This window comes from Vanacampus margaritifer, chromosome 7, assembly GCF_051991255.1.
Source record: "Vanacampus margaritifer isolate UIUO_Vmar chromosome 7, RoL_Vmar_1.0, whole genome shotgun sequence".
In the NCBI taxonomy this organism is placed as follows: Eukaryota; Metazoa; Chordata; class Actinopteri; order Syngnathiformes; family Syngnathidae; genus Vanacampus; species Vanacampus margaritifer.
In genome coordinates this window covers 26,138,218-26,153,778 of record NC_135438.1, presented here as the reverse complement: position 1 = coordinate 26,153,778, position 15,561 = coordinate 26,138,218, and the positions used below count along the sequence as shown (strand labels likewise).

General features: G+C 39.4%; 1 protein-coding gene and 1 long non-coding RNA gene across 8 annotated transcripts in view; one reads left to right on the top strand and one right to left on the bottom strand.

Annotated features, from left to right (window-relative positions):
* Positions 1-15,561, top strand: part of tenm3 (teneurin transmembrane protein 3) — a 276,208-nt gene that overhangs the window by 63,615 nt on the left and 197,032 nt on the right. For all 7 annotated transcript variants that reach the window (XM_077571731.1, XM_077571730.1, XM_077571728.1 and 4 more), the window contains exons 4-5: positions 2,246-2,316; positions 5,486-5,773. In XM_077571731.1, the coding sequence (XP_077427857.1) occupies positions 2,246-2,316; positions 5,486-5,773 (359 nt within the window). The remainder of the gene's footprint in view (positions 1-2,245; positions 2,317-5,485; positions 5,774-15,561) is intronic.
* LOC144055607 (uncharacterized) lies at positions 10,859-15,286 on the bottom strand. The gene is made up of 2 exons (XR_013294910.1): positions 14,023-15,286; positions 10,859-12,009 (listed from the first exon to the last, which is right to left on the bottom strand). It is a non-coding gene; the product is annotated as an uncharacterized LOC144055607 (long non-coding RNA).

The following is a 15,561-nucleotide window of genomic DNA, read 5'->3' as shown; positions in this document are numbered from 1 at the left end:
AAGATTTTAAGTGTGACCTTTTTGTTAAACCTGAATAAATAAATAAAAAATCTAAACGTAATCTTTACCCTGTTTTTTGTTGTTGTTGTTTTTAAGATGGTAGCATTGGAATGCTTGCTAAATGCAGAAACTAACAACATATAATCATGATGTTAATTATTTTTAAATAATTATAATTATTATTTTTAAATAATTAACTCCAAAGTTAAATTTGACAATTTACAAACACAACATACTGTGAAAAAGAAAATAAGTGATGACTATAACAGACACTCCATTAATTGTTAAAATGCAAAACAAGGAATAAAAGTAACAGCAAAAAAGCCTTTGTAGTTAATAAAATTCCTTCTCTTTGGAAGCGGCAGAAAATTGTATCTACCAAGCCGATCAGGGTAACATCATAAGCAACCAAGACAGTGGTGGATCTAAAAAAAATGTTTTTGTTAATAGATCAATTTATAAAAATTTTGAAGTTTTAGTTAAATTGGGAAATGTGTTAGAAGTCATCAGTATTTGTGTAAAGTGGTAAATAGTGCTCAAGTGTTTCACTCGTTGAGTTACCGTTTCTGACAGTCAGACTTAAAGATTTACAGTACTGCATGATCAGCTGATTTGGCGCAGTTCTCTTGAGCAAACGTCCCCTAAAGACAGATTTTGATTTGTCATACTAGCAGTGAGACTAACAGAGAGACCGAGACACACACAAAGCCCACCACCTTGTGAGTGGTGCCTTTTGCCGCGGAGATGCGAAAGAAACTAGCCCCTCTCTACAAAAAGATATTGGTCAGAGATTTCCCAGACAGTTCTGAGGGATCTACGATTTCCCTGACAGGGAAGAAACCTTTAGACCAGGGGTGGGCAAAGCTGGTCTTCAAGAGCCAGAGTCCTGCAGGTTTTGGATGTTGCCCTTCTTCAACACACCTGATTCATATGATCACCTCGTCAGCAAGCTCTGCATAAGCCTGATAACAATCCTCATTGGAATCAGGTGTGTTGGAGGAGTAAAACCTCTAAAATCTGCATTACTCCAGCCCTCAAGGACCGGAATTGCCCAGCCCTGCCTTAGACAATAGTGGTAACAATAATAATAATAATGCTAATAATAATACTAATAATAATAATAATAAATTATTTTATTTTATTTTAAGAACAAGGATTCAGAGGTTTTTTTGGGCATCCACCACAGAGCGCATAATCTGTCTGCCTGCACCTTGATAAAATCCACCAAAATCATATGCCACATCTGTGCCACAACTGAGGCCACCTCCAAGCTAATCTAAAGTCTAGTCTGCTTTTTGTCACCAAATTGGCATTGGGTGTCTAGAAAGTTGGGAGTGTGGTCTCCCAAACACAGTAAACAAGACTTGGCCTGGCATGAAAATTAAGATGCGCCTGTTCTTATGCCGAGTGTATGTGTACCTGTCTGCCAAAATAGGGCCATCTGTCACCAGGGGTCCATTTCACAAAGCAGGTTTAGTGAAAATTATGAGTCTTTTAACCCTGAAATCCGAGAAACTCTGTGTTTTCCGTTTTAGAAAGGGAGGTAATTGAAACTAGAGAAAACTCTAGCCTGTTTCATGAAAAGAGGTAACTTGAACTCTTGATCATCTATGGGGAGTTGCTGCGGTGTTGCACTTTTTTTTAAAGACGTGACGCAGTCAGTGTGAACTCAGCGTCAAAGTTTTCCTCGTTCTCCTGTGCCGCATTCCAGTCCATATATGTTGTCACTCTGCCCCACTGCAGCCTACGGGTCCCTCAATAGGCCAAATTTCAAATGCTTGGACATTGACTTGCCACTCACGATCAATTGCGTTCTAACTAACGCACTAATTTACAGCGTAATTAATTAATCGAATTAACTCGTTTAACTGACAGCCCTAATTCTTACCTGTATTTTGATGATAAACATACTGACATGTTAAAAGGTTCATTTTATTACATTAGAAGACTACATACATATAAATTTCTGTTCCGTTTTTCATCTTTTATTATTTAATGAGGTTATATTGTGTTGTGTACGTTGCAAGTCCATTTTTTTGTTTTATCGTCATCATCTTATCTGGAAAGAGCTCTAAACAGTATCTACAGTTCAGATATGACAGTTGTATACATTTCAAAACAAAACAATACTTAATTTCAAGAAGATGTGGAGCCTCGTCTCATTTTAAAAGGATCCTAATTATAGGATTATCTAACTATCATGAAGTTGTTGTTTTTAACAACATAAACCATTATGTTTTGACAGGTTGTTTTATGGGACATCAAAAGGACACAAGGATATGTTTCATCGTGAACAAGATGATTACAACATAGATGGTGAGTATTGCAGTTTTTTTTACGCTAAAACAAGCTCGGATCATCGGGAGTTATTTCCTTATATGTATGAACATTAAGTTTGCTTTTGTGATTTAAAAATAAATGGCGCTAATATTTAATACATCTACGTCAAAATCTTGTAAATACATTTCAATAAAATCTCAGCGTCACATGTTCTGACGTTAAATAAATTGCGAACAGCAAAGACGTATGACAGTAATTGACACATTATGCAATAGTAAATGCATATTCAGTCACCAAATGTTGAAGAGGGAAAAAAGACATAATAACTCATTGTAAGAAAATCCACATCATAGAGTTGCTCTCCAGTACTAATTAACACAGCATCAATTTGGAGAAAATCTTATCTGCTTCTTTTTCATAGTTTGTCTAATTGAAGCTCATTTAAAATTAATATAACTTTTAATTGGAGAGCAGCACTCTTCATCTTCAGCTGTGACATTAATTACAGAAAGCTTTTATAATTCCCCTTTCATTTGCTGATTAAAGATGGAAAGGGACAATTTTCATATTCTGCGATTTTTCTGATAATTTGTTTGCCCTGTTTTCATCTATATTTCAAAGAACTGATATGCACGTCATCTAAACCTGAGTTCATGTTCAATGACTGCAAATTTCACCTCCATACTTGAAAATCCATCTTCAAATGAATTTCATCACTTCCTTGTAAAAGTAATTTTGGTCAAAGTACTGTATAAAAAACCGAAATGCTAATTAGTATCATCCAAATTAAAGGCGTTTGCAGGCGGTATTTTTCAAAACTTGAATTCAAGTATATATGTGTGTGTGTGTGTGTGCGTGTGTTCGATCCCCGCTCTCTCCAAGTCATGTGCTTTTGCTTCCATTGCTACTCACACTGGTGTATGGAAGGTGTGAATGTTTGGTGGTGGTCGTAGGGGCCGTAGGCGCACACTGGCAGCCATGCTTCCGACAGCCTGCCCCAGGGCAGCTGTGGCTACTTACCGCCACCACAGTGTGAATGTGTGAGCGCACGAATAATGCAACCACTGTGAAGCGTCTTTGAGTGTCCAAAAAAGCACTCTATAAAGCTAATGCATTATTATTATTATTAGTGTATACTGTGTATATATATATATATATATATATATATATATATATATATATACACACACATATATATATATATACACATATATATATACACATATATATATACACATGTACATATATATATATACATATACATATATATATATACAGTATATATATATATACATTTACATATATATATATATATATAAGGGATGCACCAAAATGAAAAATTTGGGCCAAAACCGATGAACAAAAATGAGAAACGCTGTACTGAAAGTCAAAATGTCGAAAATAATAACAAAAATAACATTTTTTTTTTTTTAAAAGATAAATAAATAAATGTATCAAAACAAAAACAATGTTTAATATCACTCATATTCACCATTGGCTACAGTCCACTCCACATTTTCAAAGCATATTACTACAGTAATAATTGAGAAACAAATGAGATGTATTAATGAGAATAACCACAAGCATACAGTAAGCACACAGTGCAGTGTCATGTCATTGCGTTTGTTATTCTATGATAAATAAAGTTGTTGTTAGCACATAGACACAGTGCTTTTCTGCACATTGTTGGACGTAAAAATCTGGAGATGAAGCTTTACTTTTGTGAACTTTTTCGAGTGTCTTCACTCGTCAACCTCAATTGGTTTGGGTCGCTACTGATAACGCAGCTCTCGTCTCAGTTATGTGAAATAAATTCATTTATCATGTAAAGTAACCAGACGCTGTGTTGCTTATTCACGGGGGCGTTATTTGCATTTTAGCAGCAAACAATTTGCTACGACACTTCAGTTGCAGAATAAGAAGTTTGATCGCTGTAAGCTAGCGCGTAGCTGCTACATGCACACACTTGCCTTGTGTTGTCTTCCATGTCCTCTCTCTGGCGCACACACCATACGGAGATCCCGATACTGCTTTCCGCTAACACTTTGTGCCGTTGCCATTATTCCTCGCTGCTGATTTGAGATAGCATTGACCGGGTTAGCCTCAAGACGCTAGCTTTCGGGTACTGCTAATGAATTACATTGAGGCGGAATGCTCACCCCGGCGTTCAATTCATACATACGCTTGCTTTTTCGGCAATATTTTTTCGGCTCCAATTTTATAAAAAATATATATATTTTCGGTGGCCGAATATTCGGTGCATCACTAATATATATATATATATATATATATATATATATATATATATATATATATATATATATATATAGAACCTCATGGTTTTCTAACAAATCTGTTTTGTGTATACATGTTGACACTATACAGCGCCTTGCGTGGCTTAGTGGTAGAGTGGTCGTCTCCCATCCGTGAGGTTGTGGGTTTGATCCTCACCCTTGGTGATTATGTCAAAGTGTCCTTGAGCAAGACACCTTAACCCCAATCTGCTCCCAGTTGACCTGGCAGCAGCTGTCCACTGGTGTGAATATATGGGTGAATGTGAGGCATTGTAAAGGGCTTTGGTACTATATGGTGTAGATAAAAGCAGTCCATTTACTATTTTTACCAACGCTGTGTTTACATAAGTAAATAAATATGTATGCACCAGTGTGTCAGGGCCACAGACTTTTAGCATTCTGTCATCGGGGTTCCTCTTCTTATCATCTTATATTTAAAGAGGAACGATGTGCGAGGAGGTAGAAATAGGAAAAGGAAAATGGAAAATGAGGTAAGCCTTTTCGATCTCCTTGTTTCATGGCGACGTCTACTAAGATGTCATGTAATGGCCGTGTGGAGCGCATATTGAACTTTTGATGACGTACATGTACAGGACCTGGCAATTCAGACGGAGGTTGCAGTTACATTGCAAAAAATTGGATATGTATCCTATCTAGGAGCACATATGAAAGTGACCTAAAAAAAAATCTGAATTGAGCCGTTCAGACTGTAAAAAAAAAAAGATACAGGTTGCATATGAGCAAAAAAAAAAAAATCCAAATTTGGGTCACATTTGCCTGTAGTGTGAACCTAGGCATAGGCTGTTTTGCGCCAGATTTGCGCTTGGCACGAAAATAAAGCCCAATATTTTTTTAATCTATATTGCCTTGGCTAGTTCTAGTAACATTCAAACTGCCTAACTTTATTTCAGGTCACCATTTAAGTCTTCGTCAGCTGGGAATCTGCGAGCCACCATCACGCCATGGCCTAGTATTCTGCTCTGAGATGGGCCTTCCCCACCGTGGTTTCTCTGTTGCTACAGCCCAGGACCGAGATGTGGACAGTCAATCCGTGATGTCACCAGAGAGAGCTATGCGGCTGTGGGACCGCGGGGGTGTGGGCAAGTCATCTCGGAGGAGTTCCTGTTTGTCCAGTCGCTCCAACTCAGTGCTGACTCTTACCGATACAGAACATGAGAACAAGTCAGACAGTGACAACGGTAGGACAAGATTTTTGTCTTCTCTCGTTATGTGGTTATCTTGGATTGTTCCATAAACCATACTTTTTATTACTGTTCATGGTTCTGAAACACTAAAGAAATCCTCATATGTCGTAAAATGACAAAGTATAAGAATTATCTTTAAAGTTCTTGAAAAAATATCGATACAGTTTAGAGTGGCTAAGGTAGTAGTCATGTCGCAACTTGGTTTGTTGAAAAAATATCGATACAGTTTAGAGTGGCTAAGGTAGTAGTCATGTCGCAACTTGGTTTGGGTTTGATACTGAACCCCCCGTGTAACTCACCTGTTAGGCCCTGCTTGTGATGCTATGTCATCAGTGTGTGATTGAACTGTGACTGGGTGAAAGAGGTGACGTGAGATGGGGAAGCAAAGAAATGTCAACACACATACAATGTTTCTCACGCAACTTATACAAGTTTTCACCAAGCTCTGAGTTGGTGTACATAAATCCATGTAATGACAACATAGTCAGATGTTTAATAGCGTCACTTTTTGTTTTTTTTCAAAATTTAGTGTGGCTAACAAAACTCAGAATGCTTATTTTCTGTACACTGCTTGGTTTACAGGTATGTGGTTCCCACTGTGTGTCTGTGATTGTGTGAATGCCTGTTCATTATCCTCAAGGCAGTTTTCCAAAACAGGTGTGATTTTCATAATTAATAATGGAAAGACAGTCACATTAATGCATACACACTGACACACAGAGCATAAACTGTATTTTCATTAAGATATACTAACATTCCTGAGTGAGTTTTCATTAAGAGACGATGTGGTAATTAACACTGAGATAAAGCGCTGAGTCGTTGCATTTCCTATATTAAGTTTGATAATGTTTTTATTAGATGACATTATATTGTGTATGTCAGAGCTCTAGAGAATGCACTTCCCCTCTAAAAGTGAATAGTCGTCAAGTTTTCAATGGCTAATTGAAACTTAAAGATGCAGCTGTTTAGCTTTGAGTGGGTGTTGGTGTGCAGCTCATTTTATTAAGCCTGTGCTATCTCTCATTTCCATGTTTGATTAAATAGCTGAAATGCCAGCACACGGTCACTTGTGGGGATGCTTATATCCAAAAGGATATACTGTTTGCTTCTTATGATAGCGCTTGCTGCATCACTCTCAAGGTGGTAAACTCTGCTGACAGCTTACTGTAGCTGTTGTTTAATGCACTGGTATTGCTAAAGAAGCTGCGTTCTCTCAGGAATACATTTTAAGCATCCGTTAGTCATTAGTGGAAATAGGCAGAGGTGTTGTCCTGTTAAGCCAATATCACTTTCCCCTAAAATACATGAGCAAACTGATTGATTGATTGATTGATTGATGTTAATTGTTCAGTTGGCGATACCGTACATTAATGAACATTTCAGTAGTCACCCCAAATTTTTTTAAATGTAAATGCTAGGGATGTCCCTATCCCGAGATCAGAAAACGAGTCCAATCACGTGATTTTCAGCTAATCCGGCATCAGATGTAAAAGATCAGAGATTTAAACTTTTAAACGTCACAAAGCTACAAAATAATAAGGTTACGATTCCGTTTTCTTTTTTACATTTAGTTTATTTAGTAATGCAGTTAGTGACTGTTACAGAGCCATAGGCACATGCACACGTGCGCGCACACACACTCACACACACGCACGCACACAAACACACAAAGACTTAGATGAACTAGTTTGCGCTGTGATGTAAGTAAAAAGTGGCATAAACACGCTCAGTCACAGATGTACTTACTCCTTTTATTTGATTGTAGGTGCTGCACAATATTGGAAAAACGTGATATGTGATATAGTTGTTGAATACTGTATTATTGATATTATTGCGATATTTACCTAAAGAAAAAAAAACATTATCTAATGAAATACTTTTTTTTTCATGTGGCAAAATAAGCAAGCTCAATATATTCTTAAGTTAATTAATTGTAATTACCCTAGATACTGTTCAACTATTGGATGGTGATGCACATTTAAGTTTGTGTCTGGTTGGGGAGTGGGGTGAAGGACCCAAATGCAGAGAGCAAAAGGAGCAAGGCAGGGATTCAGTTAAAAATGGGATTCAATTAAGAAAAAGGCAAACAAGGTACTTTTTTGTCCAAAAACACAAGTCAAAGCAACAAACCAAACAGGAACACGGCTAGGCTTGGAAATGATGATGACAGGACATGGCACGGGTGTGACAATGACAATGACTCGACAAGGGTTGAAAGAAAGCAGGGAACTAAATACACATAGTAATGAGACGAGAGACACCTGGACAAGACACACATGGCTTGGGGAACTGATTGGGTAACACCATCCATCTATCTATCTATCTATCTATCTATCTATCTTTGAAGAAAATAATCTTTTTCTTCGCGTGTTCGTTTTCTTTTGGGTAGTGAGAATGTTGGTTATCCGAATGCAGGCTGGAGATCGGTGAACAGTTCCTTCGAAGGTTTTATTTTACAGAATATTCCGGACACAAGCGAGTTTACAGAACATAGCTGCAGCTTCTCGCAAGTGTGAAGTTACAGCGGACTCACAACATTCTTTTACTATCTTGAAGGGGCGGTACCACAACACCCCCTCCAAACAGCCCACCTGGAGTTCACCGGACATGAGATAAGACTTTAAACACATCATTAATTACAGACACTTCAACCACAGACAATGGCCCATTGTTGTGGAAATAGATGAGGCCCCAGTCTTGACGATAAGACTTTTAAAAAACATCATTGATTACAGACACTTGGCAGAAATTGCGACATCACTCACAAAGACACATCCACAGATAAAAGTTCTACTGAGGAAATAAATAAATTAAAACAGTTATGACTAAATCTGGGCAGAAGACCCTCTTCACTATCTATCGCACTTTTCATACAAAAAAATGCGACATTAAGTGCTTTACATGGTTTAAAATCAAATCCCTAGCCCACGGCACCCCACAATACTGACCCACAAAGAAAAGAAATGCATAAACAAACATTCGAAGATGATCTAAAGCCCCTAAGGCTCAGCACAGGGCATCCCTGCGACAAAAACACGATCTCAGGGAACCGACTGCACTAGGAGAGGGGCAAAAGCTGCGACCGCAGGCCCAACCCCAGCTTCTGCCTCAGAGGGCTACCTCTGAAGAAACACTGGAAGAGTAAAATTACCAGACTATAATATTTTTTAAGAATATAAGACATAGCTAAACGTATACAAAGGTACTAAAATAAATAAAAGGAGAGGAATAATAGTATATGCTAAATGTTCAAAACCTAAATAATAGACCCAAAAATTTGAAATCAGGATACGTAAGATTTAATTTTATATAAAATAAAAGCTAAGATAAATAAAATAAGTACATACATTTTAGGAAAAAGCTACATTAACTCTTTCACTGTCACTGACGTTTAAAGACGTCAAGTAAAAACCTATGGAGCGCTGCCAATGACGTCTAAAGACGTCATCCAAATTTATTATTATTTTTTTTTGAAACGGGTGCGGGCAAGGCTTCCGGAGCTGTGGTGAAAGTTTCCAGCCGGTCTGTTGTGCCCAATGACTATTTTTGGTCCCTAGAGGGCAGCGATGACTCTCTTTTGACAAGATCGGGTGGGCGTCAGTAGAGGCGGAGCTAGAGCGTCGAGCAGGAGATCAGAATGGAAAACAAAGGAAAAATGGCGGCCAGTCGCGAGGAGCTCACGCCCGAGCCGTTTTTTTCAAAGACCAAAAGCATCGACCAACGCTAAAAGAGCACATTGTTGACGACGATGATGATCATCATCGATGATGAAGATGAGGGTTTTGACTCCGTGGTTGGGAAGCATTGACGCAGCAGTAGAAGACGTTAGATGGAGCTAGATGGAGGAGGGAACGGGCAATGGCGAGCGTTTGCAAGCAGCTCTACACTTACAAAACAAAAGGCATCGACCAACGCTAAAAGAGTACATTGATGACGACGATGATCATCATCGATGATGAAGGTGAATCCGAGCTTGACGGCGAAATTGGAACCGCTGACGCGGCGGCTATGACGGTGTCGTAACGCGGAGCACAACCGAGCACGCACAGGCGGACGTTCGATCGGACGACGGAGAGTGCCCCGAGTCCAATGCATATTCATCGGAGGAGTGTGTACAGTCTGCTACTTGCTTTTTATTCCCCGGAAAAAAAGGCCGTCAAGAAAGTGTAACGTTTGCACGCGAAACGGACCAATGCGAAAGTGAAAGTAAACTGTTGTGCGAGTCCTGGCGTCTCCTTGCACGCAGGAGAGCGTTACAAAAAGAAAAACTGTATTTGAAACATCCACATAATTGTAAATAGTACCACAGTTGCACACATTTGTAAATAGTTTGCGAAATTGTTTTGTCAAATTGTTACACTGTTGAATGGAAATAAACGTATTTTGCAATCAAAAAACACTTTTTCATTGTTGGTGAAAGCGTTTTACAGAAGTAAAGCACTATTTAGGTGTTTGTGGCATCATTCATGGACAAAAAGAAGTGTACAATTCACTAGAGTGCATGAAATAATATCGTTTCACAAAAAGCCGTTTTTCTCCGCTTTTTGTTTCAAAACAGAGAATTTCGGTGAAAGTAACCATTTTCTATTGTTGATTACTGAAGAACGGAATAAGGTAGAAACAAAAAAAATTCTGATGAAAGATGAGAGTCCAATCTTTCATTTGGTAGTATGTGTGTTTCCATAGTCCAAACACAACATTTTCTGTGGACCTTGAAAGATCACTCAAAATGCTTAAATCGGCTGGCACTGACGACAACCCGTTTCTGAAAACGTCTGGCAGTGAAAGAGTTAAAAAGGTATGTCTTGAGCCTGTTCTTAAAAACATGAACTGAGGAATTCCGGCAGGCTATTCCACAGACGGGGGCCATAAAACTGGAACGTTGCCTCCCCGTATGTGTGTCCTGACTTTTGGAATAATTAAAAGGCCGGTGCCGGAGGATGTCAGGGCTTGCGAGGGTTCATAAGATAAACGGAGTTCTGAAAGATATGAAGGCCCATGACTATTGAAGGAAGAGAGATTCTTACCATTTGCGTGTTCATGCCGTTGATTAATAAAACATTCAATGAGATCAGTGAATTCAGGCATTTTCTTGTAGATTTATTCATGAATTCGAGGACAGGAGAATATGAAGTCTACTCACTCCATATTGGTTCTCAACTGTGAAGCCCCCCACTGCTTGTCACTAATATCTCTCTTTGTCCTTCAAGATCCTCCCATAGTCACATGATACCTCCTTACAGTTGACCAACTACCCCCTCCCCCTCTCTTTGTCCCATGATGGAAAAACACAGAGATCAGATAAGAGTTGCCTTTCAAAGATACAGGCAGACTTAGTGGAGCCTTAGTATAAACAAAGGGTCTAATTAACACATTCGCCTTCCCCCATCCCATATGTTCTAAAGAGAACAAAGACAATCGACCCCCGAAAAATTTGAATTCTCACACCAAACTATACTGAGTAAATCAAAGCAATTTTGTCCAATTCTAAATAGTTGTAACTAAATCAAAACAGTTATAATTAAATTGAAACAGAATATTTCCTTCAATTCCCCCATTTGGGCTTGAAAAAGCCCAACACACAAGATAAACATTAAAAAACACTTCAGAGAGAAAGTCCAGCGCGGATCTTCATCGTCGCAAATGACTGGCGCAACATTAAGCAATGTTTGTGTGTGGAGTTTAGAAATAAGTGTAGCAGGAGAGGGGGTAGTTTAGCAGTCATATGGCATTAAAGAACAATTTGATTCATTAAAAAATTTGCAGTGGAAGGGGCATAATAAATGTGAGGCTTAACACGATGTGTTGTGGTTATGTTCAACAAAAAGTGTCGCGATGCAATAGCAGATGTGTCCGTGCCTCGAAGCCATCTCGTGATGAAGGTCTTTGTAGAATGAAAAGTGCGTTATCAGCTTTGTTTTAGAACCCTGGTCAACTGCCAGAGATCTAAAGATTGGATACCGGGATTATCTTCCCAGAATGTGACTCATTTGTGGAATAGTGCCTCGAAAAAGCACTTGACATCAATCTCCTCAAACAGCATCCTCCTCGGACAGACAGCTGGGGCATCTGGGTCAGCAGCTTGGTTTCTCCCGTTCGGGGGTCAGGTGATGTGATTGATGAGCCTGGGATGGATCCGACGGGCCGTTGTGGACCATATGTGGGTGATGTGGAATGATGTCCTTCTCTCTTTACGAGCAGTAAACCAGATTGACCTCTCCTTCACCAATCTGTATGCAAAACATTTTCATTTAGTCACTTATAACATACATATTCTCCATTCTTTACTTTGGAAAGAGCACCCGGTAGTTTTTGTTAGTTAGGAGTTAGTAAATGTTAATTGTTTAAGTTGTAGGACTTGGAACGTGCTGTTGGACCTGGAAAAAGTTCTGTTTGTTGTGACATTCAAACAGAATCCATTTAATGACATTTGCACATTCATTTATACAACAATGAAAATCTTGTAGCCAATTAACTCTTTCACTGCCACTGACGTTTAAAGACGTCAAGTAAAAACCTACGCTTCACTGCCAATGACGTCAAAAGACGTCATCCAATGATTTTTTTTTTTTTTTTTGAAACGGGTGCTGGGAAGGCTTGCGGAGCTCTCCTGAAAGTTTTAAGCAGGTTTTTTGAGCCTAATGACTATTTTTGGCCCCTAGAGGGCAGCGATGACTCTCTTTTGACAAGATCAGGTGGGCGTCAGTAGAGGCGGAGCTAGAACGTTGAGCAGGAGATCAGAATGGAAAACAAAGGGAAAATGGCGGCCGGTCGCGAGGAGCTAACGCCAGAGCCGTTTTTTTCAAAGACCAAAAGCATCGCTAAAAAAGCACATTGTTGATGACATGATCATCATCGATGATGAAGATGAGGGTGGTGACTCCGTGGTTGGAAAGCATTGACGCGGCAGTAGAAGACGTTAGATGGAGCTAGATGGAGGAGGGAACGGGCAATGGCGAGCGTTTGCAAGCAGCTCTACACTTACAAGACGAAAGGCATCGACCAACGCTAAAATAGTACATTGATGACGAGGATGATCATCCTCGATGATGATGAAGGTGAATCCGAGCTTGACGGCGAAATTGGAACCGCTGACGCGGCGGCTATGACGGTGTCGTAACGCGGAACGCAACCGAGCACGCACAGGCGGACGTTCGATCGGACGACGGAGAGTGCCCCGAGTCCAATGCATATTCATCGGAGGAAGTGTGTACAGTCTGCTACTTGCTTTTTATTCCCCGGAAAAAAAGGCCGTCAAGAAAGTGTAACGTTTGCACGCAAAACGGACAAAGCGAAAGTGAAAGTAAAGTGTTGTGCGAGTCCTGGCGTCTCCTTGCACGCAGGCGAGCGTTACAAAAGGAAAACTGTATTTGAAACATCCACATAATTGTAAGTGGTACCACAGTTGCACACATTTGTAAATAGTTTGCGAATTTGTTTTGTCAAATTGTTACACTGTTGAATGGAAATAAACGTATTTTGCAATCAAAAAACACTTTTTCATTGTTGGTGAAAGCGTTTTACAGAAGTAAAGCACTATTTAGGTGTTTGTGGCATCATTCATGGACAAAAAGAAGTGTACAATTCACTAGAGTGCATGAAATAACATCGTTTCACAAAAAGCTCTTTTTCTCCGTTTTTTGTTTCAAAAGAGAGAATTTCGGTGAAAGTAACCATTTTCTATTGTTGATTACTGAAGAACGGAATAAGGTAGAAACAAACTTTTTTTTTCTGATGAAAGCCGAGAGTCCAATCTTTCATTTGGTAGTATGTGTGTTTCCATAGTCCAAACACAACATTTTCTGTGGACCTTGAAAGATCACTCAAAATGCTTAAATCGGCTGGCAGTGGGGACAACCCGTTTCTGAAAACGTCTGGCAGTGAAAGAGTTAAAACTTTATGAGGCCAATTGTTTAATATTTCTATTTTTTTCTTGACTCTGTCTTTGGGATTAGGGATAATATACTGAATCAAATATGTTTTAATCCCAATGCCTTTTCTATATCTTATAAAGTTTTGTTTTTGCATAAATGTGCTTCCAGTCATACATAAAAGAACCAGCAAATGTCTGTATTTTTGACACTGGTTTTTATTATATCAGTGTAAACCATATGTAAAAACAACATCTGAACCCAGAGCGACCACGCCCGGCCGGAACGTGAACACTCTGAGGAGAGATTGTTTCTGAAATGTTTCATATTTACCTTAATTCCGCCATAAGTGTCGTCTTTGCCGAAACTTACTTGTGTTTTTCCTGTCAAAGCCCGATCACCTCCTGTGGATTCATTCATTCTCACCCAAGACTGGAATTATCACATTCAGACTCACTTATAGTTCTACATTTATTTAATTCAACATGAACTGTTTGTGTGCATACCTTCCTTTGTGATAATACACACAGACAAACCAGTCACTTCCCCCTTCTGATAATGATCAGCTTTGATCTTTTCAGACACGCATGTGAAAAGAGATAGAATCACCAAAGCTGTAGCAATGACCAGATGCCGCTTCAAAGAGGGAAAAAAACAGAGACCTTGTGTCCAGTAGATAAGAAGTATTAGATTGGGGCAATTTAGCAAACACCAGAAACCACAGGAGGGCAGTTACGGCTGAGCTAGCTACAGAAAGTCATAAAAGACAAAAGCCTTTGAGGCAGGCGTTTGTGATGCAAAACAGAATCCTAGCCAAGACAACACAAAGTGAGGGGGGAAAAAAACGCAAGCAGATGTAAATTTGAGACACTGCAGCAGAGGACTGTAGGGTCAGGAAGAGAAGAGAAATAGAGTTAAGACAACCCCATTAATCTATGGCAGGTTACAAATCACACAAAACTTCCAAATATCTGCCACCTCAACTAGTAAAAGAAACGAGTTGTAATCAGAGGTAAAACAAGACAAAATTCCTACTTTAAACAAACCAAAAAGTATTCTTAAAATGCTAATCGACCCCACCTCTTCTACAGAGTAGTGGGGCTTGTAAAACACAGTAGGGAACATTGCAAAGAGCAACCCCCGTGGGATCCATTAGATCACAGTGCTGTGAGCTTAATCCAAAATTAACCAGCAAATTCGCCGTAGGTGTTCCACATCTATGGGTTCCAATCCAGAAGCTGGAATTTAAAAAGAAAAATGGGCAAAATTTAGAAGACCAAATCCAACAAGCATCAAATAACGGAAAATAGAGTAATTAAGATTGAAATAAATTTTACCAAATATCCTATCACAAATTCACATATGTCGTTTTCAATTTCCGAAACTGCGTTGCTATAGATCACATCTCCCGTCCTAACACAGTACAGAGTGCAAATGTACACAATCAGACCAAAATACGACCTGAGGGGCAAAACTCAGATGACCAGAGAGCTTTGAGTCAACAACTGGAGTCAATATCCATTCCTGTCCAGCAGATGGCAGCAGCTGCGCAGGGCAAAGTTCAAAGCGGGCACTGGGTCATTGGAAATCCCATGACAGTTCATCAAGACGGCTGTGATGAGCCCTATATGTCTGCTCAAAAAGTTTGATGGACATTATGCTTAAACAATGCATAAGAGTCATTGAACAGTCACAGGGCGAGCGGATATACAGTGTACTTCCTTGTTGCAGCAAGTCCCCCATTTCTCGTAGCCACGTGTAGTTTGCCGGCCACTCATCACACCAAGCAGATGCAGGAGATAACTGTCCATATTCGTGGACCTCAGCCCAATCCAGCACGTTGTCGTGTCACCCAAGAAAAACACCTCTGGCCAATGTTTGAACCTGCTTGACACATTATACACTCGTAAT